At 44.8% G+C, this 27,614-nt stretch overlaps 4 protein-coding genes across 6 annotated transcripts in view; 2 read left to right on the forward strand and 2 right to left on the reverse strand.

The window, feature by feature from the left end:
- Positions 1-2,594, reverse strand: part of MED19 (mediator complex subunit 19) — a 10,061-nt gene extending 7,467 nt beyond the window's left edge. Inside the window, exon 1 of the mRNA XM_006160822.3 lies at positions 2,245-2,594. Coding sequence (XP_006160884.1) covers positions 2,245-2,512 — 268 coding nt within the window. The 5' untranslated portion in view covers positions 2,513-2,594. The remainder of the gene's footprint in view (positions 1-2,244) is intronic.
- A 183-nt stretch (positions 2,595-2,777) lies between these two features.
- Positions 2,778-15,627, forward strand: TMX2 (thioredoxin related transmembrane protein 2). Of its 2 annotated transcripts, XM_006160823.3 has the most exons (8): positions 2,778-3,096; positions 10,750-10,810; positions 11,042-11,155; positions 12,728-12,804; positions 13,236-13,342; positions 13,533-13,598; positions 13,705-13,834; positions 14,754-15,627. In XM_006160823.3, the coding sequence occupies exons 1-8, from the start codon at positions 2,908-2,910 to the stop codon at positions 14,898-14,900; spliced, it is 891 nt and encodes a 296-aa protein (XP_006160885.1). In that variant the 5' UTR covers positions 2,778-2,907; the 3' UTR covers positions 14,901-15,627. The 2 variants fall into 2 exon arrangements, with proteins under 2 accessions (XP_006160885.1, XP_027632524.1); XM_027776723.1 differs by lacking the exon at positions 14,754-15,627 and having other exon boundaries at positions 13,533-13,587; positions 13,705-13,797.
- Positions 15,628-16,757: 1,130 nt separating this feature from the next.
- Positions 16,758-18,369, forward strand: SELENOH (selenoprotein H). Its single transcript, XM_006172302.3, has 4 exons — positions 16,758-17,131; positions 17,227-17,372; positions 17,519-17,647; positions 18,234-18,369. The coding sequence occupies exons 1-3, from the start codon at positions 17,010-17,012 to the stop codon at positions 17,617-17,619; spliced, it is 369 nt and encodes a 122-aa protein (XP_006172364.2). The 5' UTR covers positions 16,758-17,009; the 3' UTR covers positions 17,620-17,647; positions 18,234-18,369.
- Positions 18,370-18,389: 20 nt separating this feature from the next.
- The window catches only part of BTBD18 (BTB domain containing 18), an 18,685-nt gene continuing 9,460 nt past the window's right edge, over positions 18,390-27,614 (reverse strand). The window contains exons 2-3 of one of the 2 annotated variants that reach the window (XM_027776729.1): positions 19,747-21,743; positions 18,390-19,001 (exon numbers count right to left, since the gene is read on the reverse strand). In XM_027776729.1, the coding sequence (XP_027632530.1) occupies positions 18,993-19,001; positions 19,747-21,743 (2,006 nt within the window). In that variant the 3' untranslated portion in view covers positions 18,390-18,992. Of the gene's footprint in view, positions 21,744-27,614 lie in introns of both variants that reach the window. The other variant, XM_027776728.1, reaches the window with a different exon arrangement.

Here is a 27,614-nt window from a genome sequence, read left to right on the forward strand (position 1 = left end):
CCAGGACTTGAACGGCGGTCGACTAAGTGGGAGTCCAGCGACATAGTCATTACACTATCTGCTGGTCCCCCAATAAAATAATTCTTAAAAGAAGAAAAAAATATTTGCTATAGGGTGCATGCCCTCGCTGGAGAAGTTCAGAGAGTGAGAGAGACAGAAAGTGAGAGAGGAGAAAGAAAATGTGAAAGCACCGCCCACCCCTCAGGGAAGATGACCACATCACTATCCTCCTTCACTCTCCTCTCAGGATTTTGGGCATGCACGCACATGTGCCCTGTATGTTTTTAAGGCCACCAGTCTGGGACTTGAACTGTGTAGTCAGCCACATGAGAATTCAGCTGCCTTAACCACTGTGTCACCTGGCTGACCCCTATGCTTCCACATTTAATTCTATATACTTGTCAGTCATACTTTTTTTACATATGTAATTTGTTGTTATTATTTTAATTTGACCATAGAGAGAAAGGGAAAGTCAGAAAGCAAACCGCCAAGTCTGGGACTCGAATCCATGCTTGGCGTGATGGTTAAGGGTGCAGGACTGCTGGACTCCCACATAGCCTACCATGGTCTGAGTTCTAGACCTGGAGGCTTGCTTTCCTACTTTCCCATTTTCTCTCTCTCTGGTCAAATTAAACAAGTAATAATGATAACAAAATGAAATAAAATAATTGTTTTAAAAAAGGTCTCTGCCTACTTCTCCCACCTTAATCCCCCAACAATTCTTTCCTTTGTTTCCTAGTGTCCAAGGGGACTTCTATTCTGTAGAATTCCAGGCTTTTCCTCACATTATGGTTTCTGCCTTCCTGTATTTAAAATTACTTCCCCCTCCTGTCCATACATGGCTGGCTCTTTGTTCACGTTCACTTTTAATGTGAATGTTTCCAAATGTCATCTACTCAGAGAGGGGTTCTCTGATCAGTCTAGCCAAAGTAGTTCTTTCCCTCGATTACTTTTTTCCACTTCTTTCTTCTATGAGACAGAATGAGACAGCGCTTCCATCAGGGTCTTGACACAGATCTACTTCCAGCTTCTGCCAGCTCCCCTCACTCTGTCTTGGGCATGCCTGTTGTACAAAAGCAGGTCTCTGGACTATGGACTAAACTTGGATTCTCCCAGTGTAAGTCAGTCAGCCACTTAGATCCTCATGCTTACTCACCCCCCCCTCCAGCCCCCACAATTCTTTATCATGTTTTTGTCTCCTTAGCATTAATCATGATCTGAAACTATCTTCTTTACACTTTGTTTCTTCTACTGATAAAAACGAAAAAGAAAAGACTTGTCAGGCTTGTTCACAGCTGTATCTACAACTATTTAGAATAATTATTGTTACATTTGGTGCTCAATAGAGTAAATTCTTTTTTATTTGCCAGACGGTGCTTGCACTCTCCAAAGAGAGACTGAGAGAGAGGGCCAAAGCACACCTCCCTAAATAAGATGCAGTCATGCTGCAATCCATTCTCTATTTCTCTGTCCTGTCAGGATTTGGGGAAAGCCACACATGAGTCCAGAGTGTTTTTCAAGCTGCAGGGTCCAAGTCCGCTCAACAAAGTAATTTTTTTTTGAGAGTTTTTTTTTGCTATAGGGAGTGCGTGTGTGCGCTCGCCAGAAAGACAGAGACAGAGACACAGAAAGTGAGAAATCACCTCCCAGGAGGGATGGCCACACTGCAATCCCTTCTCCTCCATTCTCCTCTCAGGATCTTGGGCACCCACTCACACGCGCTGGGTGTGAGTTTAAGCCACCCGGTCTGGGACTCAAACCACGGTCAGCTACATGGGTGTTAGGCGACAAAGCCATTACGCCAACTGCTGGTCCCAACAAAGTAATTTTTTGAATGAAAGAATTTCGTTCAATTCTAATTCCTACTTTGAACAAATGAGAAAATGGGCTAGAATCTGAAAAAGGACAAACTGCTCCAAACCAAACCAACAGCAAATTTGTAGGAGACTTGAAACTAAAACACCAGGTCCCCAAAGATGCTCTCCATGTTTTAGGGAGGTACGTACTAGTGACAGAGGACAAATCAAGATATGGCAAGAAAGGCAGTCACTGAGATGCACACTCACCCACCCCCAGTCTATACCATGAATTCGAGTATTGCTCACAACCCTTCCGACTTGACACTCTAAAGTCCGGTACGCATTGCCTAGGTTACCTCGCACCTCAACCAGCAAGCAAATAGTAACGCCCATTACCTCCTCTCTGTGACCTGATTGGCTAGTATCAGCCGTGCCTAATACTCACCTGGCAATTCCCTCATTAAGTAGAAGGGGCCACAACCAGCCGCTGACTTGTCAGCGCCGGGAGGAGCAGTGGCCACGGTAGGAGGTGGGGCTGTTCCAGGTCCCCCACCCGGCGGAGGAGGAGGAGGGGGTGGAGGCTTTCCGGGTCCGAAGCCGAGTGCTGTCGGGGGCGGCGGTGGATCAGCCTGAGCCCCGAACAGCGCGGTGAAATTCTCCATCGTCTCCTCCGCCCTGGCGCTGTCGTCGAGTCTGGTGTTGATGATTTTCATTGGACAATTCTATCACGAGACACCGCCCTCTTTCTATGGGAGCTACTTATCATTGGACGCCCCAGGCCCCGCCTATTTTTCCGGGGAACTACTTCCGTCGCTCTACGAGAACGTTCAGGAAGTACTATCTAACATTATTAAATTCTCCGATATCTACGCTCGCCACAGTCACTTGACCAATAGAATGACTTAGGTGAAGAGAGCGACAGCTAAATGGACGACAAAGTATTAAATTTGTTTTTCATTTCTTACCTGCCGTGGCGGCCAGTCGAGATACACTTCCGGGTCTAGAGGCGGGGCATCCGAGATTTGGCCCAATAAGGAATCTCAGTAGTGCGGGTAACGGGACCAGACCTGACAACGCTGGTGAGCTGCGGCCGCCAGGGATCGGAAAGATGGCGGTCCTGGCACCTCTCATTGCTCTAGTGTATTCGGTGCCGCGACTTTCGCGATGGCTGGCCCGACCTTACTACCTTCTGTCTGCCCTGCTTTCTGTTGCCTTCCTGCTCGTGAGGAAACTGCCACCGCTCTGTAACGGTCTCCCCACCCAACGCGAAGACGGCAACCCCTGTGACTTTGACTGGGTGAGCGCCCCTCGTCTCAGGACCCCGCGACCTTGACTGCCCTCCGTTCTTGCGGGTGCATCTGGACGCCCTCAATTTTCTGAGGATAATGCAGGTTCTGATCCTGTAGCGGACTTGCAGCGTGGGGCCCGGGCTAATCGAGCTCGAACCTTCGTGTTTAACATGGGCAAACGGAGCTGAGTAGTCCTAGCACCTGCACAGCAGCTCGTAGCCTTCTGATTCTTAAGTCCCGGCCTCTATCTCACCATTCAAACGCGTCAAAAGTCCTGTGAAAGGCTACCTATATACAGTGTTTTACAGTGCTGCTCATTATGTAAAGCCTTATGAGGAGTCACTGCAGTCAAGTAATATTCCCATTTTATTGATGACGAAATTGATTTCGGCGTGGTTAGGCTAGAGTTCACACTAGCGAATGCCCAAAACTTTAAAACTCCTCTTTTGGCCATAGTACCTGCTTACTCTTAACAGCCATGTATTTTTAAAAATAATTATGTTATTTAACTTTGTTATTTATTTATTTAAATTTGACCAGAGAAGGACAGAGTAAGAGAAAGAGAAGGGAAAGCGAGAAAGCAAGCCACCAGATCCAGGGCTCGAACCGTGGTGGGCTATGTGTGAGTCCAGTGCCTTTAACCACCATGCCACCTGCCAGCCCCACAGCCATGTATTTTTAAATTTTTATTTTTAAATTGCAATTTCTGATTTACACGTACTCCTTATACATCTTTGTGAGTTACAGTATGGATTTCTAAAGAGTGTGTATAGTGTATTAATCAAATCAAGGGATATAAACAGTTCACCATCTTTAACATGACATGTTACATTATGTTGTGCGTAGTCAAGATTCGTTTCATTAGGTTTTTTGTCTAACAGACATTTCTTAATGTTTAATTCAGTGAACATTTCCATAGTGCATACTCTATGCTGGGCAACATACTGGATCCCAATAATACAAAAATGAATAAAAAAATTTTTTAAAAATATTTTTAATTTTATTTACTCATTTACTTATTTTATTTTGACCAGAGAGTCACAGAGAGAGAGAGAGAGTGAGAAAGCAAGCCACTAGGTCCAGGACTCAAACCATGGTTGGCCATATGGGAATGTCCAGCACCTTAACCACCACACCACCTGCTGGTCCCCAAAAATGAATAAAATGTTGAGACCTATTGAGCAGGAAGTGTAAAAACTGCATTGTAAATAAATCTATGGCAAGCCCATTGCTTGGCTTCTAATAGGAATGGAAGGAACAATCAAAAAAAAAAAAAAGAGTTAAACTCTATTCCCTTTGTATTATTGGGATATCTGTGTTCTGAGAAAGGAGTCATCCGGAATTTCTGTCTTTTCCAGACGCTCCCAATGAGTCTGGACCAGAACCCAGTTGCTTACTTTGTTCCTTCTTCCCTTGGTTATTCTTCCCTGGTTCTTCTGTTCTTTCTCAGATAGTATTATTATTACTTAGCAGATTTAACTGTGCTGTTTGAAAGAACTCTATTTTTTTAAAGAATTATTTTATTTAACTTTATTTATTATTATTACCACTATTATTTTCCAGTTTGATCAGAGAGAAACAGAGAAAGAGAGAGGAAGTGAGAAAGCAAGCCACCAGGTCCGAGACTTGAACCGTGGTCAGCCATGACAGAGTCCAGCGCCTTTAACCACCATGCCACTTGCCGGCCCCAGAAAGGATTCTATTTTTATCTGATATTTTATACCACTTTCATGAAAATGGGTCTTGAAAAGTAGTTAGTGATAAGGAATTTAGTAAATATAAGGGACCTTTTATAGAATTCATTTTCTCAGTAGACTCTGGTCAAATTATATGTAAAATACTGAAGGTTTCTTTTTAGAGGTTTTTGCTATAGGTCACATGTGCTCACCAGAAAGAGACAGAGATAGAAAGCGAGAAATCAACCCCCAGGGCGGATGGCCATGCTGCGATCCTTTCTCCTCCATTCTCCTCTCGGGATCTTGGGCACGCCTGCACATGTGCCTGGCATGAATTTAAGCCACTGGGTACGGGACTCAAACCGTGGTTGACTACATGGGAGTCCAGAGATATATCCATTACACCAACTGCTAGTCCCAAATACTGAAGTTTTTATATTACTCTGTAGATTTTTTAAAACTATGTAGAGTTAATAGCCACTTTTCATTTTCCTGGAAAATTCATGGTTTACTAATTTACCTTGGTGATTGATAAGTCAGGGAATAAAGTAAGCAAGCTTAGCAGCAAAGGTAAACCTTAACATTTTAATGGCTTAAGAGACTAAAAGTTTATAAAATTAACTAAAAAGGAAGAATCAAGAACAATTTTTGTCTTTCATGGTAACCAAGTAAGTGTTGATTTCTTAATAGAATAATTTAAGCTAATAAATATAGAAAAAAATGATATAATTTAAAAGTCATTATTAGCAACCCCTAATGAAATAATAAATCTAGACAGATAAAAGGCTAACATATCTCCTAAAGTGATGCACTAGGAATTCCCAAGAACAACCCATTTTTTTTCTTTTTTTAAAGAATTATTTAACGTTATTTATTATTATTAATTATTTTCCAGTTTGATCAGAGAGAGAGAGGAAATGAGAAAGCAAGCCACCAAGTCCGAGACTTGGACCATAGTCAGCCATGTGGGAGTCCAGCGCTTTTGACCACCGTGCCACTTACTGGCCCCATCCATGATATATTTTTGTCAAAAGATTTGAATTTCATTGTATTCAAACCTTTAGATCTCCGTACTTAGAAGATATTGGGTCACTGCAAAAATCTTGATCTATTTTTCTATGCAAAAATGTGTCATGACTTTTCCCAATGTATTGGGGAGAGAGGGTTATCAGAAGAAGAATAAATATCATGAGTATAGAAGTAATCAAATCCAGAAGTCTGGGAAAGTTGATGGTACAAATGATTCCATGTCTCCTAAAGATAAATAGCCTGAGATAAAAAGGAAGATAAAGTTTTTTTTAAAGAATTATTTATTTCGGGACCAGCAGTTAGCGTAATGGCTATGTCGCTGGACTCCCATGTAGTTAACCGCGGTTCACGCCCCGGACCAGGCGGCCTAAACTCATGCCGGGCGCGTGTGCGTGCGTGCCCAAGATCCCAAGAGGAGAATGGAGGAGAAGGGATTGCGGCGTGGCCATACCCCTGGGGGGTGATTTCTTGCTTTCTCTCTCTCTCTCTCACTCTATCTTTCTGGCGAGTGCACGCGCCCTATAGCGAAAACCTCTCCAAAAAAATAAAAAAAGAATTATTTATTTCCATTTGTTATTTAAAAACTTTTTAAAAGAATTATTTATTCATTTATTTATTTATTTTTTAAATTTGACCAGAGAGTGAGAGAAAGAGAAAGTGAGAAAGCAAGCCACCAGGTCTGGGACTTGAATCGTTGGCCATGTGGAGTGTCCAGTGTCTTAACCACCACGCCACCTGCTGGTCTTTCCATTTGTTGTTGTTGTTGTTGTTATTATTATCATCATCATTTTTTTTTTTTTTTTGAACATACAGAGACAGAGAAAGAGAGAAAGGGAAAGCATGAAAGCAAGTCACCAGGTCCAGGACCCGAACCACTTCAGCCATGTGTAAATCCAGCGCCTTTAACCACCACACTACCTGCTGCCTTGTCTATTAAAGATTAAAGAAGACCAGAACATGTCAGCCAAATGTAGTATGTGAATCTTGCTTCCATCCTGGCTTGAAAAACAGTATACGAAGACTTTTTGAGACAATTGGGATCATTTGACTAAAACCCAAGTATTAGATAACAGTAAGGAATTGTCATTTGTATTGGGTATGTATTTATGTAGGAAAAAAATTCACTTTTTTCTACTGTACTCTTGCATCACCTCTGGTCTACAAGAAGTGGGATTTCTACCTGTCAACAACCAATCAAACAGTTCTGTAGCAGATATCAGCTGGATGTCCTACATACTTAGAGCTAGCTCAGACCCCACAAGTTGAGCACGTAGTCCCACAGAGTCTGCCCTCACTTTAGAAGCCAATTGAAAGTAATAGGTTGTCATCTATCCTCTCCCTCTCTCTGCCCCTTTACCCTGGCCTCTTTTTCTTTTTTTGGAGAGGTTTTTGCTATAGGTTGCATGCGCTTGCCAGACAGACAGAGACAGACAGAGAGAGAAAGAAAGCGAGAAATCACCCCCCAGGGGGGATGGCCATGCCACACTCCCTTCTCCTCCATTCTCCTCTCGGGATCTTGGGCATGCACGCACATGTGCCCAACGTGAGTTTAAGCCACCAGGTCCAGGACTTGAACCGCAGTCAACTACGTGGGAGTCCAGCTACATAGCCATTACACTAACTGCTGGTCCCTCCTGGCCTCTTTTTTAATACAGGCTCTTGATATGTCACAGTCATCCTGCCTTAGCCTCTCTAGTAGTTGGTACTATGGGCATGCACCACCATGCTTTGCTTTGATGGTGGGCCAGGAATCAAATTTGGAGTTTCCACGTGGCCTCATCCTCCAGAATATCAATGTCTCTCAGTGTCTGCAACACAGACACTGGGTTGGGTCGGTCACCTGTAGTTCTGACTGATCAGCCACAAATTTAGGTTCCATTACCCCTTCCTCAGATTTGATTCATTTACTAGACTGGCTAATAGAAACACTTTAATTGTGTTTACTAGTTTATTACAAAGTATACTGCAAGGGACACAGATGAAGAGATACATAGGTCAAAGTTATGTGGGACAGGGCACAGAGCTTCTGTGCCTTCTCTGGGGGCATGATCTTCCAGGGACCTCCATCTCTACTCATGTGGGTATTGAGAAGGTCCCTGAACACAGGGGTTTCTGTGCAATCTTCATTTCATAGGTGCATTTGATAAAATGGTAGGCCATTGGTAATCAACTTTAACCTACAGCCCTTCATTTCTCCCCTAAGATTAGGGGTTGGGGTGAAAAGTCTCAATTTTCTAATCATGTCTTGATCTTTCTTGTGACCAGCCTCTGAAGATAACTTTGGGTTTGCCAACCATCAGTTGACTTAGTAGACTACCCAAAAAATGACACTGTTAGCACTCTGGAGAGTTGAAGGATTTTAGGAGCTTTGTGTGAGGAAATGAAGATCAAATATATATTTCATGGGAACCAGCAGTTAGCGTAATGGCTATGTCGCTGGACTCCCACGTAGTCGACCGCGGTTCGTGTCCCGGACCCGGTGGCTTAAAAGCTCACGCCGGGCGTGTGTGCGTGCGTGCCCAAGATCCCGAGAGGAGAATGGAGGAGAAGGGATTGCGGTGTGACCATCCCCCCTGGGGGGTGATTTCTCGCTTTCTGTCTCTATGTCTCTCTCTGTCTGTCTGGCGAGTGCACGCGCCCTACAGTGAAAATCTCTCCAAAAAAAAAAAAAAAAAATATATATATATATATTTCATGCTTCACAGTGTGATCATGGTATTTTGGTTGTGTGGAGTTTTATATTTTTTTATGCTTTTGCCATAGTGTCCATGTATTCACAGCAGAGAGACAGAGATATATAGAGAGAAGGTGAGAATTATCCCTCTCCCCCCAAAGGGAGATGGCCGTGCTCTAGTCCCTTCTCCTTCATTCTCTCAGGATTTTGAGCGTGATTTTCAAGCTGGTACTTGAACCACGGTTATCATGTGGGAGTCCAGCTCCTTAACCACCACAGCACTTGCTGTGCCCTGTGGTTGTGTTTATAGTCTCAGCCAGCTGGTGGCATGGTGGTTAAGGCAGGTAGATCCCCTCATGGCTGACTTCATGGTTTGAATCCCAGATCAAGTGGCATGAAAAATATGCAGTATAGGGGCTGGCAGGTGGCATGGTGGTTAAGGCACTGGACTTCCACATGGCTGACCACGTTTTGAGTCCTGGACCTGGAGGCTTGCTTTCTTACTGCCTCTCTCTGGTCAGATTAAACAACTAATAATGATGATAATAAATAAAATAATAAAAAAGAAAAAAATGCAGTGTGTATATGTGTGTGTGCGTGCATGTGTGCACGATCAAAATTCCAAGAGTAGAATGGAGATTTCAGTGTAGCCATCCCCCCAGGAAGTAATTTTTCACTTTCTGTCTCGCTCGCTCACACTCTTTTTTTTTTTTTAAGAAGTTTTTGTTATAGGATGCATGTGCTCGCTGGAAAGACAGAGAGAGACAGAGAGACAGAAAGCAAGAAATCACCCCCTGGGGATATAGTCACGCACTCACACGCCCTGAGTTTAAGCCACCAGGTCTGGGACTCTAACCACTGTCAACTACATGGGAATCCAGCAACGTAGCCATTACACCATCTGCTGGTACCTCTCTCTTTTTTTAAAGGATTTATTTATTTATTTATTTAATTCCATTTGTTGTTATTTTTTGATTTGACCAAAGAGAAAGGGAAAGGAAGAGAGCAAACTGCCAGGTCCAGGACTCAAACAGTCGGCCATGTGGGAATCCAGCGCCTTTAAGCACCACACAACCTGCCGGCCCTCCCCCACCTTTATCTCTCAATCTGTTTCTCTCTGGCTTGTGTATCCACTCCATTGCAAAAACTAATAACAAAACAACACAACCTTATATGTGAGAGATAACAACTGAATTATTCACAGATGAATTTATATATTCGGACTTTGATTTAAGCTCTTCAGCACAAAAATAGTGGGTAGCATAGATGAAATAGAACAGTATTGGCAAAATGCTGGTTACTGTTAAAGCTGAGTAATAATAGTTCATTAAAGTATTCTCTCTACTTTTCTGCCTGTTTGAAATTTTTCAATATATAGTATGGACCAAGCTCTGTCATGTTCCTTTGTATGTTTTATTTAAATCCAATCAGTTTTTGTTAAAGTTTGAGGCTAAAAAGCTAGATCCCCAATTCCTAACTGAATTACAATGATTGGTTTTGTCTGAAAGCAAGTTGGCCACCTGTATTATAAGCAAAAGGGTGTAGAAGGCCTTAAACTATTCAATGAACAGTGTCCCCATCTCCACTACATGATTTCTCTCAAATGGCCCCTGTTTATTGAAGTCATAATCTTTAAAATTATCTTGTTTGCTCTTTTTTTTAATCATTAGAGGGCATATGTGCTTACCAGAGAGTGACTGAGGGAGGAGGAAGAAAGTATCCCTCAGAGCAGCATCCCTCAGGGAAACCTGGTCATGCCAGGCTTTTCTCCATTTCTCCTTCCTATTGAGATTTTGCATCAACATGCACATGTGTCCAGTGTGTTTCTTGAGCTGCTGGGGTTGAAATTTGAACTACAGTCAGCTGTGTGGGATCCCGCTCCCGTAATCACCAGGCCATGGGGTTGGCCCATTGTTATTTATGATTTTATGTTTTGCCAGAGGGTACATGTGCTTGCCAGAGGGGGAGGGAGAGGGAGGAAGCACATCTCCCATGGGGAATAGTCACACTGGGATCTCATCTTCATCCTGGTGGGATTTGGGGCATACACAAACACAGATTTCTAATGTGTTTCTCAAGCCACTGGATTTAGGACTTGAACCACGTGGTCAGCCAGATGGAGTCTGGCTGGCTTAACCTCTAGGTTAGGGGCCAGTCCTGTAGTTATATCTTTATTGTTACCATTCCCAGTTTGGATCTCTGTTGGTTTTAATTCCATATTTGGTTCCATTTTCCACCCAAATCAGCTCAATTATATTTCTGTCGCTTTGGTTCTGTTCCAGAGGGAAGTGGAGATCCTGATGTTTCTCAGCGCCATTGTGATGATGAAAAACCGCAGATCTAGTAAGTTTATCTTGCTTCTCAGTCTGTCGGGTTAGGACTGAAGTACCCCAGAGGGATGTTTCTTCATGTTATGAGGGGAGCATTATTTGGTGAACCAGTCCCACAATTCATGACAAGAGTGAATTTGATCATAGACTTGTACCTGCCTCCCCAGTACACTAGCAAAAGGGACAGAGACTGGGATATAGGAGCAAGCAGCCTAGCCTGACCTGTGACATCTCTGTGTTTCAGTCACTGTGGAGCAACATATAGGCAACATCTTCATGTTTAGCAAAGTGGCCAACGCAATTCTTTTCTTCCGTCTGGATATTCGCATGGGCCTGCTTTATATTACACTCTGCATAGGTGAGGAGACTGTCTTTTTTTTTTTAAGTTCTTTGCAAGACTGTGTGATAAAGACTAGATTGTGGGAATCAAATTCTAATCCCAAATAGGTTTCTCTACACTCTTCTATATCTTTTACTTAGTTAATTATGTGTATAGCTCAAGATGATGATGGTCTACAGAGACTAGGGTTCTCTGGTGGTGCCACAGTAACACAACTGGACCTCCATGAGAAAAGTTCTGAGTTCACATCCCTTGAACTTCCTCAGTACACTGGGTGCTGCTTATGTGCCTTTGATCCAAGCTGGCTGAGTCAGGGTGGATCGCAGCATTAACACCCCGTTGAGGGTGCTGTCCTGCTGTCTGTCTTGACTCTCATGGAAGAAATAAATGAATAAACTTAAAAAAAAAAAAAAAAAAACTAGGGGGGGGCCCACAGTTGGCGGAAGAGGGACCAGCAGTTGGCGTAATGGCTTTGTCACTGGACTTTCACGTAGTCAACCACAGTTTGAGTCCTGGACCTGGTGGCTTAAACTCATGCTGGGCGCGTGTGCGTGCGTGCCCAAGATCCCGAGAGGAGAATGGAGGAGAAACGATTGCAGTGTGGTCATCTCCCCTGGGGGGGGGGTGGTTTCTCACTTTCTGTCTCTCTGTCTCTGTCTGACTGGTGAGCGCAGGTGCCCTATAGCAAAAAGCCTCCCCCCAAAATAAAAACCAGAGGGCCTGCTGGTGGCATGGTGGTTAAGGCAGGTGGATCCCACATGTTGGGTGTGCAGTTTGAGACCCAGACCCAGTGTCCTGGGGAGCACACCAGGCATGTACATATGTGTGTGCACCCATAATCTCAAGAGGAGAATGTAAGAGAAGAGACTGCAGCATGGTCATCTCCACTGGGGATGTCAGAAGGTTCTGAAACGTTCTCTCTCTATCCCCCGCCCCATGAGTGCACATGTTTCTGTGCAAATTTTTAAAACTAGAATAAGAAAAAGAATATGGGGCCAGCAGATGGTGTGGTGGTTAAGGGCACTGGACTCCCACATGGCCGACCACAGTTCAAGTTCCAGACCTCACGGCTTGCTTTCTCACTTTCTCTCTCTCATCAAATTTCAATAAATAAATAAATAAAGTTAAATAAAATAATTCTTAAAAAAAATAAAAACATATAGAGAGTGTTTTAAGCAGAAGAGAATATGTTGATGGTTTACTTATGTCCATGAATATTTTGCTTTTCTTTTTTCTCTTTTTTCTTCCCTTCTTTCTCTGCTAGAGGGTACATGCACTTTCCAGAAAGAGGGGGAAAGGAAGAGAGCATCTCCCAGTAGGGCATAGTATTCTACAGCCCCTTCTCTGTTTTTCCATCTTGTTGGGGTTTTGGTCACACACGCACACGTACCTGGTGTGTTTTTCAAGCCACCAGGGCCGGGATTCAGACCTCAGTCAGGCGTGTGGATCTGGCTTCCTTAATCACTAGGCTATGGGATTGGCCCCACAAGTGTGTATTCTTTGATCGTTGAAATCATAAGGGTGAGGTTGTAAGTAAATCCCCTGCACAAGGCCTTATATATGTTTCCTCTGACATCTTTCTGTGTTTAGTGTTCCTGATGACGTGCAAGCCCCCCTTGTATATGGGCCCTGAGTACATCAAGTACTTCAATGATAAAACCATTGATGTGAGTGCTCTTTCTCTATTCTGTTTCTTGGGTCCCTGGTGGGTGATTTGTAGTTGTACTGTCTACTCATTACAAAAAGCAGCAGCAGTTGTTCAAAATACAAGTCCAGTGGCCGGCAGGTAGCATGGTGGTTAAGGTGCTAGACTCCCACATGACTGACTGTGGTTTGAGTCCCATACCTGGCCTGCTTTCTCACTGCTTTCTCACTTTCCCTCTCTCTACCTCTCTCACTCTGTTCCTCTCTGATCAAATATAAATAAACTATTAAGTAAAATCACAATCATTTTTAAAAATTGCAAGTCTAGGACACTGTGGCTCATTGTGGGAACCAGGGGAAAAGGGAAGCCAGGATGAAGAATTAAAATGCTAAGATCTGAACCATCCAGAAGCCTGTGTAACCCAGCTTATTGTTTCTTCTGTGTGTGTGGCAGGAGGAACTGGAGCGAGACAAGAGGGTCACTTGGATTGTGGAGTTCTTTGCCAATTGGTCCAATGACTGCCAATCATTTGCGCCTATCTATGCTGACCTCTCCCTCAAGTGAGTGGTGCAAAGGAAGGGATGATGGAAATTGAGATGCTGTACTTCCTTCCCCCTCTTATTTTTTGGCCTTGATTTTTGCACATTGTGTTCAAAGACTTGTTCCCCCCTTCCCCAATATATTTAAACTTCCAGTTCTCTGATCCAATCTTTGTTTTTTTCATTGTGTTTAATAATATATTCTCCTTAGGTACAACTGTACAGGGCTAAATTTTGGGAAGGTGGATGTTGGCCGCTACACTGATGTTAGTACCAGGTATGTAAACACCTGAGCAGAGAGTGTGAGCAGGGAATCACATTGAGGATCCTACACTGAGTGATGTATACAGGTGCATTTACAGAGTCCTTTCTGGGCCCTATAGGTACAAAGTGAGCACGTCGCCCCTCACCAAGCAACTCCCCACCCTGATCCTGTTCCAAGGTGGCAAGGAAGTTATGCGGCGGCCACAGATTGACAAGAAAGGACGAGCTGTTTCTTGGACCTTCTCAGAGGTACCTGAAAGGATGGGCAAGTGCTTTGGAGAAGGGCATAGAACAGTTGATGGGCTTTGGAGTCTGTCATGGATTTGATTCCCAGCTCTTTCAGTTACCCACTAGTTTTGAGGGTATGGACTCATTACAAGATCTCATTTATTTCACTCAGCAGATTTATATTATGTGCCAGATCTGAACAGTTATTGAGACTTAGTCTCTTTTTTTATTTAAAATTTTAAGAATTATGTTATTTAACTTTATTTATTTTAATTTGGCGAGAGAGAGAGAGAAAGCAAGAAACTAAGCTTCTGCCAGGTCTGGGACTCGAACTGCAGTTGGCCATGTGGGAATCCAGCATCCCCAACCACCACACCACCTGCTGGCCCCAGATTCAGTCTTTAAGGCCCTTGTACATGTAGTCTTTGGGCATTAGGTTTCTTTATTAATAAGTTTCAGACAGTATCACTTGGATCATAGGATTATTTTGAAGATTATATTATATAATGTAGGTATAATTCTTGGCACAGTAAATGGCACAAAATCAGTACTTAAATATTAGTTAAGTGGGGCCAGCAGGTGGCATAGTGGTTAAGGTGCTGTACTCCCATGGCCAACCACATGACCTACTGCAGTTGGACCTGGAGGCTTGAAACTCAATGCTGGGTGTGTGCACGCGCATGGCCAAAAGCCCAGGAGGAGAAGGGATTTCAGTGTGGCAATCCCCACTTGGGGAGGGGATTTCTGGAGAGTGTATGTATCCTATAGCTAAAACCTTAAAAATATTAGTTAAGTGGCTTTTCTGGTTACTGAAAAAAAGAAAAGTCAAGTTAGGGCAGACTGTCCTTTGCTTCCTTCCTTTTTCCCTAGAATATCTAAATATTTCCCAGGTTCCAAGTGCTCCCTTCCAAATCATGACATGTGTATCTCTTTTGCACAGGAGAATGTAATCCGTGAATTCAACCTGAATGAGCTGTACCAACGGGCTAAGAAGTTTTCAAAGGCTGGAGACAGTATCCCTGAGGAGCAGCCTGTAGCCCCAGCCCCCACCACAGTGCCAGATGGGGAAAGCAAGAAGGACAAATGAGAGTCCTGCCTCAATGCTTCCTTTCTGTCAATTCCAGGCACCTCTGAGACCCTGCTCCCTCTCTACCTACCAGCTGGCCCAAGGCTGCAGCCTTTAATTTATGTTTTCCCTGTTTGGCTGTGCTTGAGTGGGTAAGGGTGCTGCTTCTATTAAAGAGGCACCCAGGGAACTGTGAGACACCCCACAGAAAAGCCTATCCTGTTACGGCTACCCATTTCACTGGTGGAAGGGAGAGAGCTCATGATGGAGGAGGAAGGGTTTCCTTCCAAGCTTGCGTCAGTGTGTTAACTGTTGTTCACCACATGGATGTCTCCACCACCCTGCGGTGTCATTACTCCTCTTAGTGATCCTGTATAGCCTGGTTAGACTAGATTAAACTAGTAACAAAATGCCAGGGTATAGAGCACTAAGAATTTTTCTCTCAAGGCCTTTGCTTCCTTAGGCCCTTCTGGCTTGGTTTATGGCCTTTATAAGAAGTGTAAGCCTAACTTTGCCTTTGGTTCCAAGGGGAAGCCTTTAACCACAAAGTTGTCATCATTAAAGATAGTATTGAGTAAACCTACTTTATAGGGATAGAGAAGGGGAAGAGATGTTTGAGACATTCCTTTGTGTGGTAAGACCTGGAAAAAACCCCTGGACTGGATTGGGGTTTCACTAACCTGTCTACCTACTTCCCACACCCAGTTGGTGGTTTTTCCATAATAAAGAAACTGGGGTTTCCTTTTGATTTCGGCTTTGTGTGTTGCTCTTGTATTAAAGCCGGTGGTGGTGGTGGTGCAGCAGGTGGCATGGTGGTTAAGGCTCTGGACTCGATCCTGGCTGACTGTGGTTTGAGTCTCAGACCCAGTGGCTTGAAAATCACATGCAGAGGGTGGGGGGGTACCAGCAGATGGCAAAATGGTTGTCGATGGACTCGCACACAGTTGACCTGGGTTTGAGTCCTGGACCCAGTGGCTTAAAGCTCGTGCTGGTGTAATGGCTATGTTGCTGGACTCCCATATAGCCGACCGCAGGTTTGAGTCCTGGACCTGGTGGCTTAAACTCATGCTGGGCACGTGAGCATGCATGCCTGCCTAAGATCCCAAGAGAAGAATGGAGGAGATGGGATTGCAGCATGGCCAACGCCCCTGGGGGGTGATTCTTTCTGTCTGTCTCTGTCATTCTGGTGAGCCACTGAGCCCTATAGCAAAAAAACTACCCCCCCAAAAAACAAAAAACAAAAACCCTCATGCTGGGGATGTGTGCATGTGTGCCCAAAATCCTGAGAGGAGAATAGAGAAGGGGCTGTGGAGTGGCCATCCCCCGTGGGGAGGGTATTTCTCAATTTCTATCTTTCAGGCAAGTGCATGCATCCTATACCAAAAATATCTCTATTTAAAAAAAATAAAAAGAAAAGTAAAAGAAAATCACATGTCTGGACATGCCCAAGATCTCAGGTGAATGAAGGGATTGCAACGTGGCTATCCCCCAGGGGGGATTTCTTACTTTTTCTCTTATTTGCTCTCTGGCTAGTGGATGCGCCCTATGGCAAAAAAAGCTTTAAAAAAGAAAAAAAAACAAAAAACAAAACTGTAATGCTAGCCAGTCTCCCAGGATTGGGGGAACATTGGGGAGGTCTAGCTTGTATGCCAGAGGACGAACTGCACAGAGCGTGGACTGAGTTTGGGGTTTGTTCATGGACTCCAGGGAGGAAGGTAGGTTTGGGGAAGAGTTGTAACGCACAGGATTTAGTACAATTTACAGGCCCAGAGCAGCTTGTGTGTGAAGCGGGCCTGGTCAGACCGATCTAGTCTCCTCCCCCAGCAGTGTCCAACTTCCTGCGTCCCCGCCCCCAGGCCCCCAAACGCCAGATGATTTAGCCCGGTGCTCCTTCCTCCCCCGACCTCCGAGGCGAAATGGTTTTGCCTAAAGGCCCTCCTTCCGACCACGTGGGCCGCAGAAACCACGCTTTTTGATCCTTGGGGAGCGGTTTCGTTCTAGAAGCTGAGTTCCTAGGCTGTGGTTTGTAGTTTGTCGGGGGACCGTTTGTGGCGCGTTTCCCGCCGAGGTGGTCGTGTCTCCACCCCCTAACGCCCAGGGAGGCTCTCTTAGGCCCGGGTTCTGAGCGCCATGGCTCCCCGCGGGAGAAAGCGGAAAGCCGAGGCCGCGGTGGTGGCGACAGCGGAGAAGCAGGAGAAGCTGCAGAACGGCGGGGAGGGAGTGAAAGAGGCCAGCATGGTTATCGAGCACTGGTGAGGGGACTGGAGAGTCACTGGGGTCCCGGGGGTGCAGGGACAGCGGCATCGCAGACCAAGGGTCCCAGTTCCTAACACCCTTGTCTCCCTAGCACTAGCTGACGCGTCTATGGGCGCAACGCCGCGGCCCTGAGCCAGGCGCTGCGCCTGGAGGCTCCAGAGCTTCCAGTGAAGGTGAATTCTGCCAAGCCTCGGAGAGGCAGCTTCGAGGTGACGCTGCTGCGCCCGGATGGCAGCAGTAAGTAGAGGCCTGGGTCTTAGGGGAAGAGGGGCATGGGCCCTGAAGCGAGGAAGCGCTAGACTCGGAAACCGCGGCCCTCTGATGATTTTGGAGAAATGCTTCTGGATCTCCAAGTAATTTTGCTTTACTTGGTTCTTTCCCAGGTGTGGAGCTCTGGACAGGAATTAAAAAGGGACCTCCACGCAAATTAAAATTCCCTGAGCCTCAAGAGGTGGTGGAAGAGTTGAAAAAGTACCTGTCCTAAGGCGGTTTGAACCATTCCTCATGCTGAGGTTTGAAATGGGAGAGCATGGGGAGAGGGGTATTGAGGAAGGGCGGGAATCATCGGTGTGGCTACTTGCAAAGCATCCCACAATGTTAGAACTCTTGTCAGGCAGGATCTGTGGGGAAAAAGTGTTTTCCTACGGAGTATGACCTTTGCTAACTTATCTCTTTCATTTCATTGTCTTTGACCTAAGTTATGTTAGTGATGTAAATGAATCTTACAGAAGTACGGTTTGTGTCCTTTGAGATGGAGGTTGAGTTTAATAAAACTTGACATGGTTTTACATTCATATGAGTGTTTTTCCCCCCTTACTGGCAAAACTCTTTGTTCCTTTTGTATATTTACCCCTATACTGTTCCTTTTTGGGAGGTGAGGGTTTCTTGTGTATTCTCAGTGTTAGTAGTGCCATGTAATAACACCATACTACAGTAAGTCACTCCTAGTCACAGGATTTGACCTTGACCGTATCTGGGGGAAGAGTGCAATCCGTGAACCAGTGGATTTGTGAGATGGGGGGAATGGGTGTGACTTCCTTGATCTTTATGTTAGGCTGAATGCCTTGCCTAATAATCTTTCCTTTCTCATTTTTGCAGCTTTTCCTGGTGATGTTGAAGGGACATTTATGATGGGACATGGCCAAACTTCAGTCATGTGCCTGAAGCCAAGGTTTCTTCCCCTCCAGAAATGGTTTGGTTGTGAGGCAACCCTTTAGTAAGGCATTGGAAGTTACTGGAAAACTTGACATGGTTTTACATTCATATGAGTGTTTTTCCCCCCTTACTGGCAAAACTCTTTGTTCCTTTTGTATATTTACCCCTATACTGTTCCTTTTTGGGAGGTGAGGGTTTCTTGTGTATTCTCAGTGTTAGTAGTGCCATGTAATAACACCATACTACAGTAAGTCACTCCTAGTCACAGGATTTGACCTTGACCGTATCTGGGGGAAGAGTGCAATCCGTGAACCAGTGGATTTGTGAGATGGGGGGAATGGGTGTGACTTCCTTGATCTTTATGTTAGACTGAATGCCTTGCCTAATAATCTTTCCTTTCTCATTTTTGCAGCTTTTCCTGGTGATGTTGAAGGGACATTTATGATGGGACATGGCCAAACTTCAGTCATGTGCCTGAAGCCAAGGTTTCTTCCCCTCCAGAAATGGTTTGGTTGTGAGGCAACCCTTTAGTAAGGCATTGGAAGTTACTGGATTTGGTTTGTTTTAATAAAAGTTGAAAAAAAGTATTTGAGTAATAAAATAAAACTTAATCTTATATTAAGGTATGGACAAAGCCAGCCTTTTGGAGTTGGTGGTCCTTGTATTTGTCATCATGCAAGGTCGTCATCTGGCCTGGAACACCTAGGGTTTCTGGTAAAGCATGCGAAATACTTGTAAAACTAAGAGAACAAGGTAAATACTTTCTTTTCCTTTCTTTTTTAAAGCCTACAGCACCTAGTATTCCCACAGGTCTCCCATCCAAGTACTAACCAGGCCTGACTCTGCTTAGTTTCTGAGTAAATACTTTTTTTTTTAACCAGCTGTATCTTCAGTTCACTTTTTAGACACAATGCTAGAAGTATATCTTTCTGGCCCCTGTGGAATTTTATACTTTTTAGACTAGTAAATTAATAAGAACAACCCTCACCCTTTAGGCGCTGGACAGTGTGCCATTGCTTCCATTCACTTAGTGCTCTGCCCATTGCTGCTTGACAGTGTCATCTGGAACATTTTCTCCAACACAACCCCACCACAGACATTCTTTCTCACAACTGCTATGACCTGAAAGACCTTGGCCTTGGCTGTTACCTAAGACTGGAATTGGGGACCACACTGTTTATTGTTTCACTTATTGCTATCTGGAAAATAGATTACAAAAAAATAAGATAGCTCACATTCATAATTTTCCACCAATAGTACTACTTGACTTCTGCCTGGCTTCCAAGGCCTGGGAAAAGGAAGAGGGGAATCTATAAAAAGCTAGGGGTACAATGCCTCTTCCTAAGAGGGGAGAGCATATACTAGTTTTCTCTGCTAATAAACTTGCTAGGCAACACTCTTCACCCTCCCAGAGCCCCAAACTGCCCTCCCCACTCCACTATGTTAGTATATCTACCTCTGTATCTGATTCTGAGGAAGGATCAGGTCGTACAGATGGAATATTTGTGAGTACCGGCTTCCCCTCTACTGTCCAGTCCCCAACATCAATCTCTTCCTCTTCAGAGCTGGCAAGAAATGGGCTCCGCTGCTTAGAGTTATCAGATACCTCCTTGTCTGTCTCTGAAACAGGGTACAATACTTGATCCATAGTTAAGGATACTTCTAGTCCACTCTCCCAGTTTGAGCAGGGAGGTGAGAGGCCACCATAAGACCTTTGAGGAGAATCAAGGGGATCAACATGGAGAAGATTGTCTCCCTGACCATCCAGTGGCTGGGAGTTGGTAATTTCGAGGCTTGGAGTCCAAGAGCCTCCCGCTGAAAGCACTTCTTCACTCATGTCAGAGGGCATGACAAGGGGGCTAAGAGGTTCAACTGGTTCTTTGTTTTCACTAACAGGTTCCTTGTCTGATCCTGTGAGCTCCTTGGGCCAGAGTTCCATATCTGGCAAACACCATTCTTCCCCTTCAATCCAGTCCTTTCCTGTTTCTGTCAGGTGATAATTAGGAGTTGTGCAGCCCTCAGCCTCTGGACTCTCTAGAGATCCTATGGGGGGCTCGATGTCTGAGCCACAGAGCATGAAGTCCAGGATTTCCTCTAGCTCACTAGTTGCAGCAGCACTTGTGATTCGGTATTCCTCAGCCTCACAGGGCTGCCCAAGCAGTGCTGTGTCAAATGTATAGGGCTCTCTGCAGTCAATGTCCAGCACAGGTTCCTTCCCTACCAGTTCTGGACTGGACCCAAACTTGGACTTCATCACTGGGTGATCTGGAGAGTGGCTGGCAGAGAGCAGTATGTCTTGTAGCCTAGAACACCCGGGGAAGTCCTGACATGGTTCTGTTCTAGCAGTTGACATTTCCTGCTCATTAACTGAGGATAGATGAGTCTCTGGAGGCTCTTTTAAGTCTCTTCTAGCTTCTGGGAGCTGAAAGCTATCTTGAGAGTTTCTGAGAGGAGGCTCTTGTACCACCTCCCAGCAGGTCCCATTGACAATCTTACGAAGTTTCACTCTCCCAACCTGCCCCTCCTCTACAGAGTCAGAGTGGGGTCCCCTGACTTCAGGACTCCGCTTCTTGCTCCCACCTGTCTTTCCAAGACCAGATGGACTTGGGGTGCTTTGTAAAGGACTGGTTCCTGGTTTCTGCTTGTCCTCTGGTGCTGCTTTACTTACACTTTTCTGCCGCCAAAGACGTCGGCCAGGGGCTGTGGGCACTGAGCTGGGTCCACTTAAAATGCTGGAAGGCTTTGAGATACAGACATCAGGAGATGGCTTTGAGCGACTTAGCCTGATCTTTCTGGGCAATAGTCGCTCATCCACGGAGGGGTAGGAGCTAGGTGGAGAAAGTGCTGCAGAGCCAAGGGTAGAGTCATTTTTGTTTTCCTTATACCCCTGACTGTGGCTTGATGGTGAAGAGCTTTTTTCATGTGGCATTGGGTAGGCTCTGGCCTTTCTCTTCAGCAAAAGAGTGCCAGACAAGGCCTCTGCATTCTGTCGGTTGCTTCTCTCCTGAGATCTCTCTTCATTCCCCGAGGACTTCAGTCTTACTGCTCCAAGAGGACAGGGAGTTGGAGTAACAGGCAGTGGAGTTCGAGGGCGGCGGCTGGGTGCTACCACTCTGGCAGAGATTGGTGCAGGACTTGGTGGCTGTAGGCATTCTCGGTTCAGTCTTCGGCCCTGTGGGGCCTTTACCAACTTTCCTCCCTCTAGCTGAAGAGATTCTAGCTCAGAAACACGGAGCTGACGGGCAGCAGAAAGCACATCCTGGGCTTCTTCTCGAGATACTTCCATCTCTGAGGTGTATAGGAAGTCTACCAGCTTCCTAAGTGTCCTGATCTTCAGGCCCCCTAGCTCCAGCACCACCTTCCGGCCCTGGGCTGGCCTCTCCCGCTCCAGGCGCTCTGTGAAGAAAGGACTACAGGCTGACAGGATGCAGCAGTGTGCTGGGACTGCCTCACCTGGAGGGAAATTCAAATGTTATTTCATGTAGACTGGTATATTCATGGGCTAAGCATAGACGTTGCTGCCCTTTTTATTTTTCCTCCATGCAACTTCAAGAAAAAGGAGAAGGGGCAGGCCGGAGGCATGGTGGTTAAGGTGCTGGACTCCTACATGACCAACTGCAGTTCAAGTCCCAGACCTGGTGGCTTGCTTTCTCACTTTCCCTCTCTCTGGTCAAATTTTAAAATAATCATGATAAATAAAAATTAAAAGGAATTGGTTTCTTCTGCCTGCCTGGAACCTTCTGCCATCACCTTTTATTAAAATTGTTGGAGGGGCCAGCAGGTGGTGTAGTGGTTAAGGCACTGGACTCCCACATGGTCTTCTGTGGTTTGAGTCCTGGACTTGACAGCTTGAAACTAACACTGGGTGCATGTGTGTGCGTGCCCAAAATCCCGACAGAAGAATGGAGAAGTGTGACATGGCCATCCCTCCTGGGGGGGTGATTACTCGCTTTCTGTCTCTCTGTCTTTCGCTGTCTGGTGAGCGCACATACCCTACAGCAAAATATCTATAGAAAATTTTTTTGGAGTGGAGCCAGGAAGTGGCATGGTGGTTAAGATGATTCCCACATGGCCAATTGCAGTTTAAGTCCCAGCTGGAGTCTTGAAAATCATGCTGGGTATGTGGGCATGTGTGCCCAAAATTCTGAGAGGAAGAGGAAAAAGGGATTGTGGTATGGCCATCACCCTGGAGGGTGATTTTTCACTTTCCCTCTCTGTCTCTGGGTAAGTGCATTGACCTATGGCAAAAATATTTTAAAATAAATAAATAGGGACTAGCAGATGGCATAATGGGTACATCGCTGGACTCCCATGTAGTCAACTGTGGTTCGAGTCCTAAACTCAGCAGCTTAAAACTCATGCCAGGTGCATATGTATACATACCCAAAATCCTAAAAGGAGAAGGGAGTGTGATGTGGCCATACCCCCTGGAGGGATGATTTCTCACTTTTTGTCTCTGGTGAGTACATGCACCCTACAGCAAAAATCTCTATTAAAAAAAATAAATAAATAAAAAGAAAAGTAAAAAAAAAAGAGAAAGCCTTCTTCCACCCCACCAAAAGTCTGGGTTAGGTGCTCTTGGGCACAGAAGTACTCTATCTATCATAGCACTTACCAATCTGTATTGTCCAGCTACTTCATTAGACTAAGCTTTGAGGACAGGGATCATATCTATCTTGCTCACTGAGGTATATTCAATGCTGACACAAAGTAGAGGATCAAATACTCTGAATAATTTTTTCCTTTTGTAATCTTTACTGTAAGGTGTGTGTGTTTTCCAGAGAAAGAGATAGTAGGTAAGTGAGAGAGCACACCTCAGGGAAGATAGCCATGTCATGATCTCTTCTCCATTCTCCTCTTGGGATTTTAGGCATACAAGCACAAATACTAGGCGTGTCTGTCTTTCCTTTTTAGTTTGCTATAGGGTACATAAACTCACCAGAGAGAGAAAGAAAGAGGGAGGAAGAGTGATAGATCACCTCCTGGGAGGATGGCCATGCTGCAGTCCCCACTCCTCCATTCTCTTGGGTTTTAGGTATGCGTGCACACATGCAGGTGTGTGCATCTGGTGTGTCTTTCAAGCCAATGGGCCCAGGACTTGAACCACACAGTTGGACATGTGGGGTCCAACCACTTTAGCCACCATACCGAGGCTGACCTGACTAAATAAATTTTATTGACTTACATAAGAGTTCAAAAAAGTTTACAGAAGCAGCTTGAGGTGTAGCAGGAGCATGGGCTTTGGAGGCAGACAATAATGGTTCAACTCTCTGGAGTTCTAGCTATAGCCTACCATGCAGTGGTCTGTTCTGAGGCTTCTCATTTTTTTTTTAAAAATTGTTTATTTTTATTTATTCATTCATTTATTTTAAATTTGACCAGAGAGAGACACAGAGAAAGAGAGTGCGAGAAAGCAAGCCACTAGGCCCAGGACTTGAACCATGGTTGGCCATGTGCGAGTGTCCAGTGTCTTAAACACCATACCACCTGCTGGTCCTGAGGCTTCTCATTTTATGGGTACTTCCTGGGTGATCTCACTCAGTCTCACCTGTGGTTTCAGTTACCAAAGGCTTCCTGATGATGTGGATCTTCCCAGATCCACACTGCTGCCTAGCTATTCTACCTGAGATATAAAGTCTAACACAGCCTCTATGGATGCCTCACAAGAACCTTCAGTGCAGTCTTTCCAAAAAATAAACTTATGAGGCCAGACAGTAGTGTGGTAGTTAAGGGTGCTAAATGCCACATGGCTGACTGTACAGTTCACGTCTTAGATCCTGAGTCTTAAAAATCATGCCAGGGGGACCAGCAGTTGGTGTAAGGGCTATGTGGGTGGACTCCCATGTAGTCAACTACAGTTCGAGTCCCAGACCTGGCGGCTTAAACTCACGCCAGGCGTGTGTGTGAGTGTGTGCCCCAGATTCTGAGAGGAGAATGGAGGAGAAAGGATTGTGGCATGGCCATCCCCCTGGGGGGTGATTTCTCGTTTTCTGTCTCTCTGTCTCTCTCTGTCTTTCTGGTGAGCTCATGCCCCTATAGCAAAAACCTCTAAAAAAAAAAAAAAAAAAGCCAGGTACATGTGTATGCGTGCCCCAAATCCTAAAAGGAGAAATGGAAAAAAATAAAAATAAAAATAAAAAAAGGAGAAATGGAGAAGAGATAGTGGCATGACCGGCGTCCATCATGGGGTTGCTTTTGCACTTTCTCTCTCTGGTGGTTGAACATGCCCTCTAACAAATTAAAAAAAAAAGAACTAATCATGCTCCACTCTCCCCAAATTCCCCTATTTTTTAGTTCAAAATAGGATATCACATTCACTCAGTTGCTCAAGTCTGAAAACTAGGAATCTTTGATTCTCCTCTCTTCCTTACCCACCATATCTAAACAAATAACAGTTATGGGGCCAGCAGATGGCGTGGTGGTTAAAGGCGCTGGATTCCCACATGACTGACAACAGTTCGAGTCCCAGACCTGGTGGCTTGCTTTCTCGCTTCTCTTTCTATCTCTGTCTGGTCAAATTAAAAAGATAATAACAAATAAAATAATATAAAATGTAATTAAATAAATATTTTTTTAAAAACAAATAACAAATATCTTGAGTCCTTATCTTCTTTTTTTAAAAATTATTTCTTGGCGCAAGCAGGTGGCATGGTAATTGAGATGCTGGATTTCCACATAGCTGACCACAGTTCAAATCCCACGCTTGGCAGCTTAAAAATTGCAACTAGTATGTGTGTGTTTGTGTGCCCAAATCCCAGGAAGAGCATAGAGGAGAAGGGATTGAAGTGTGACTGTCCCACCTGGTGGTGGGGGGCGTAATTTATTTCTTTCCCTCTCTCTGCCTCTCTCAGGCAAGTGCATGTTCCCTAGAGCAAAAAAACTAAAAAAAAAAAAAGTTTATTTGCATGAGTGCATCTGTATGTGAGAGATATCCACCTTCAACAAAGTCAATGCTGCAATCCATCCCCAGATTTCAGCCAGACCCAGATCAGATCATGAGCAAGAGTATGTCTGGTGTATTTAGTAAGGTCTCTGTACTTGAACAGAGAAACTTTCCACATGAATCTGCCTTGCAGAAGTTTTTATCACTGTGCTGCCATCTGGCCCTTTGAGTTCTTATTATCTTTATTTTAGGGTTTTACCACTAGATGAGTAAATTGCAGCCTAGTTAAGTAATATACCCACAATTATACTTAGTAAGTAGGAAGGACAAGATTTGAACCCAGAGAGTCTAGCTGCACAATCTAGGCCTTTATTCTTTTTTTTTGGGGGGGGGGGGGAGGTCGGTGTGTGTGCTTGCTAGACAGACAGAGACAGAGAGACAGAAAACGAGAAATCACCCCCCAGGGGGGATGGCCACGCCGCAAACCCTTCTCCTCCATTCTCCTCTTGGGATCTTGGGCATGCACGCACACGCTGCCAGTATGAATTTCAAGCCACCAGGTCCGGGACGTGAACCGTGGTGGACTACATGGGAGACCAGCGACATAGCCATTATGCTAACTGCTGGTCCCTTATTATTCATTTGTTTTAAACTGTCAGGAGACAGCCAGGTGGTGTTGTGATTAAGGCAGCAGGATCCCACGTGGCTATCTCTGCAGTTTAAGACCCAGACCCGGTGGCTTGAAAAACTCATGTGCACGTGTGCCCAAAACCCAGAGAAGAAAATGGAGGAGAAGGGAACCAGCAGTTGGCATAATGGCTGTTGCTGGACTCCCATGTAGTCAACTGTAGTTCGAGTCCCGGTCCCGGTGGCTTAAACTCATGCTGGGTGAGTGTGCGTGCGTGCATCCATGCCCAAAATCCTGAGAGGAGAATGGAGGAGAAGGGATTGTGGTGAGGCCATACCCCGTGGAGGGTGATTTCTTGCTTTCTATCTCTCTGTCTCTGTCTTTCTGGTGAGTGCACTCACCCTATAGCAAAAACCTCTCAAAAAAAAAGGGAAGAGAAGGGATTGTGGCATGGTTATCCCCCCCACCCACAAGGGGAGGGTGATTTCTCACTTTCCTTCTCTATTGCTGTTTCTCTTCAGCAAGCACATGTGCCTTATAGCAAAAACTTTAAAAAAAAGTCACAGGGTGCATATGCTCAACAGAGAGAGACAGAGAAAGAGGAGAAAAGAGGGAGAAGGTGAAAGCACATCCTTAATGGAATGTAGCCACATCATAATCCTGTCTCCTCCATTTTTCTGTCCTGTTGGGATTTTAGGTATGCAGTGTACACATGTCCAGTGTGTTTTTCAAGATTCTGGGACTAAGTTTTGAACTATAGTTGGCCACACAAGCGTCCCTTGACCACTGGGCTAAGGGGCTGACCCAAAATAGACTATGCCTTTAACCATTTCAGTAAGTTTAACACATTCACTTCAATAGCTTCTACATTTTTCTCTATTCTCTGTATCTTTTTTTTTTAATTGCCAGAGGGTGCATATGCTCATGGGAAGGGAAACTGAGAAAGCACCCCACATGGGGAATGTTCACCCCCACAAATCCTTTCTCCATTTCTCCTTTCAGGATTTTGAGCATGCATACACCTGTGCCCAGCATGTTTTTCAAGGCACCAGATCCAAGATTCTAGCCACAGTTGGTCATTTGGGATCTAGCTGCCTTAACCATTAACTATGGGTTGCCCCATTTTTCTCTGTTCTCAGTATCTTAGTTCAGGACACCATTCCCTCTCTTTTGGATTAAAAACAGCCTCCTAGGGGCTGGCAGGTGGCATGGTGGTTAAGAGCACTGGACTCCCATCCCACATGGTCAACCACGGTTTGATTCCCAGATCTGACCACTTGATTTCTCACCTTCTCTCTCTCTGGTCAAATAAAAATAAATAAATAAATAAAGTTTAAAAAATAAAACAAAAATAAAAGCCTCCTAGGGCAAGTAGGTGGTATGCTGGCTGAGCTCTGGATTCCCATGTGCCTGACTGCAGTTCAAGTCATGGACCTGGCAGCTCTCTGAAAGAGCGTCTCTCTCTCTCTCTTCTCTTTCTCTCATGAACACACATGCCCTATAGCAAATGAGAAATAATAATGATGATGATGGATAAAAATAAATAGATAATTTAAAAAAACCCACAGCCTTCTATCTGGGCTCAGTAACTATCCAGTGATTTTTATGCAGCATGAGTTTTATTTATAAGGGAGGTATTTAATAACGGCCTCCTGCTTAAAACTGTTCAATACTTCATAGTGACCTGCTTCATTTACATGACACCTCAGACCTAACATGACTGCTAATTACTCCAGCCATATCTAGTCAATATAACTTTAATTTTTTTTCGAAAGAGATTTTTGCTAAAGGACACATGCACTCGCTGGAGAGA

The sequence above is a fragment of the Tupaia chinensis genome, unplaced genomic scaffold (genome assembly GCF_000334495.1).
Source record: "Tupaia chinensis unplaced genomic scaffold, TupChi_1.0 Scaffold000709_1, whole genome shotgun sequence".
Taxonomy (NCBI): Eukaryota; Metazoa; Chordata; class Mammalia; order Scandentia; family Tupaiidae; genus Tupaia; species Tupaia belangeri.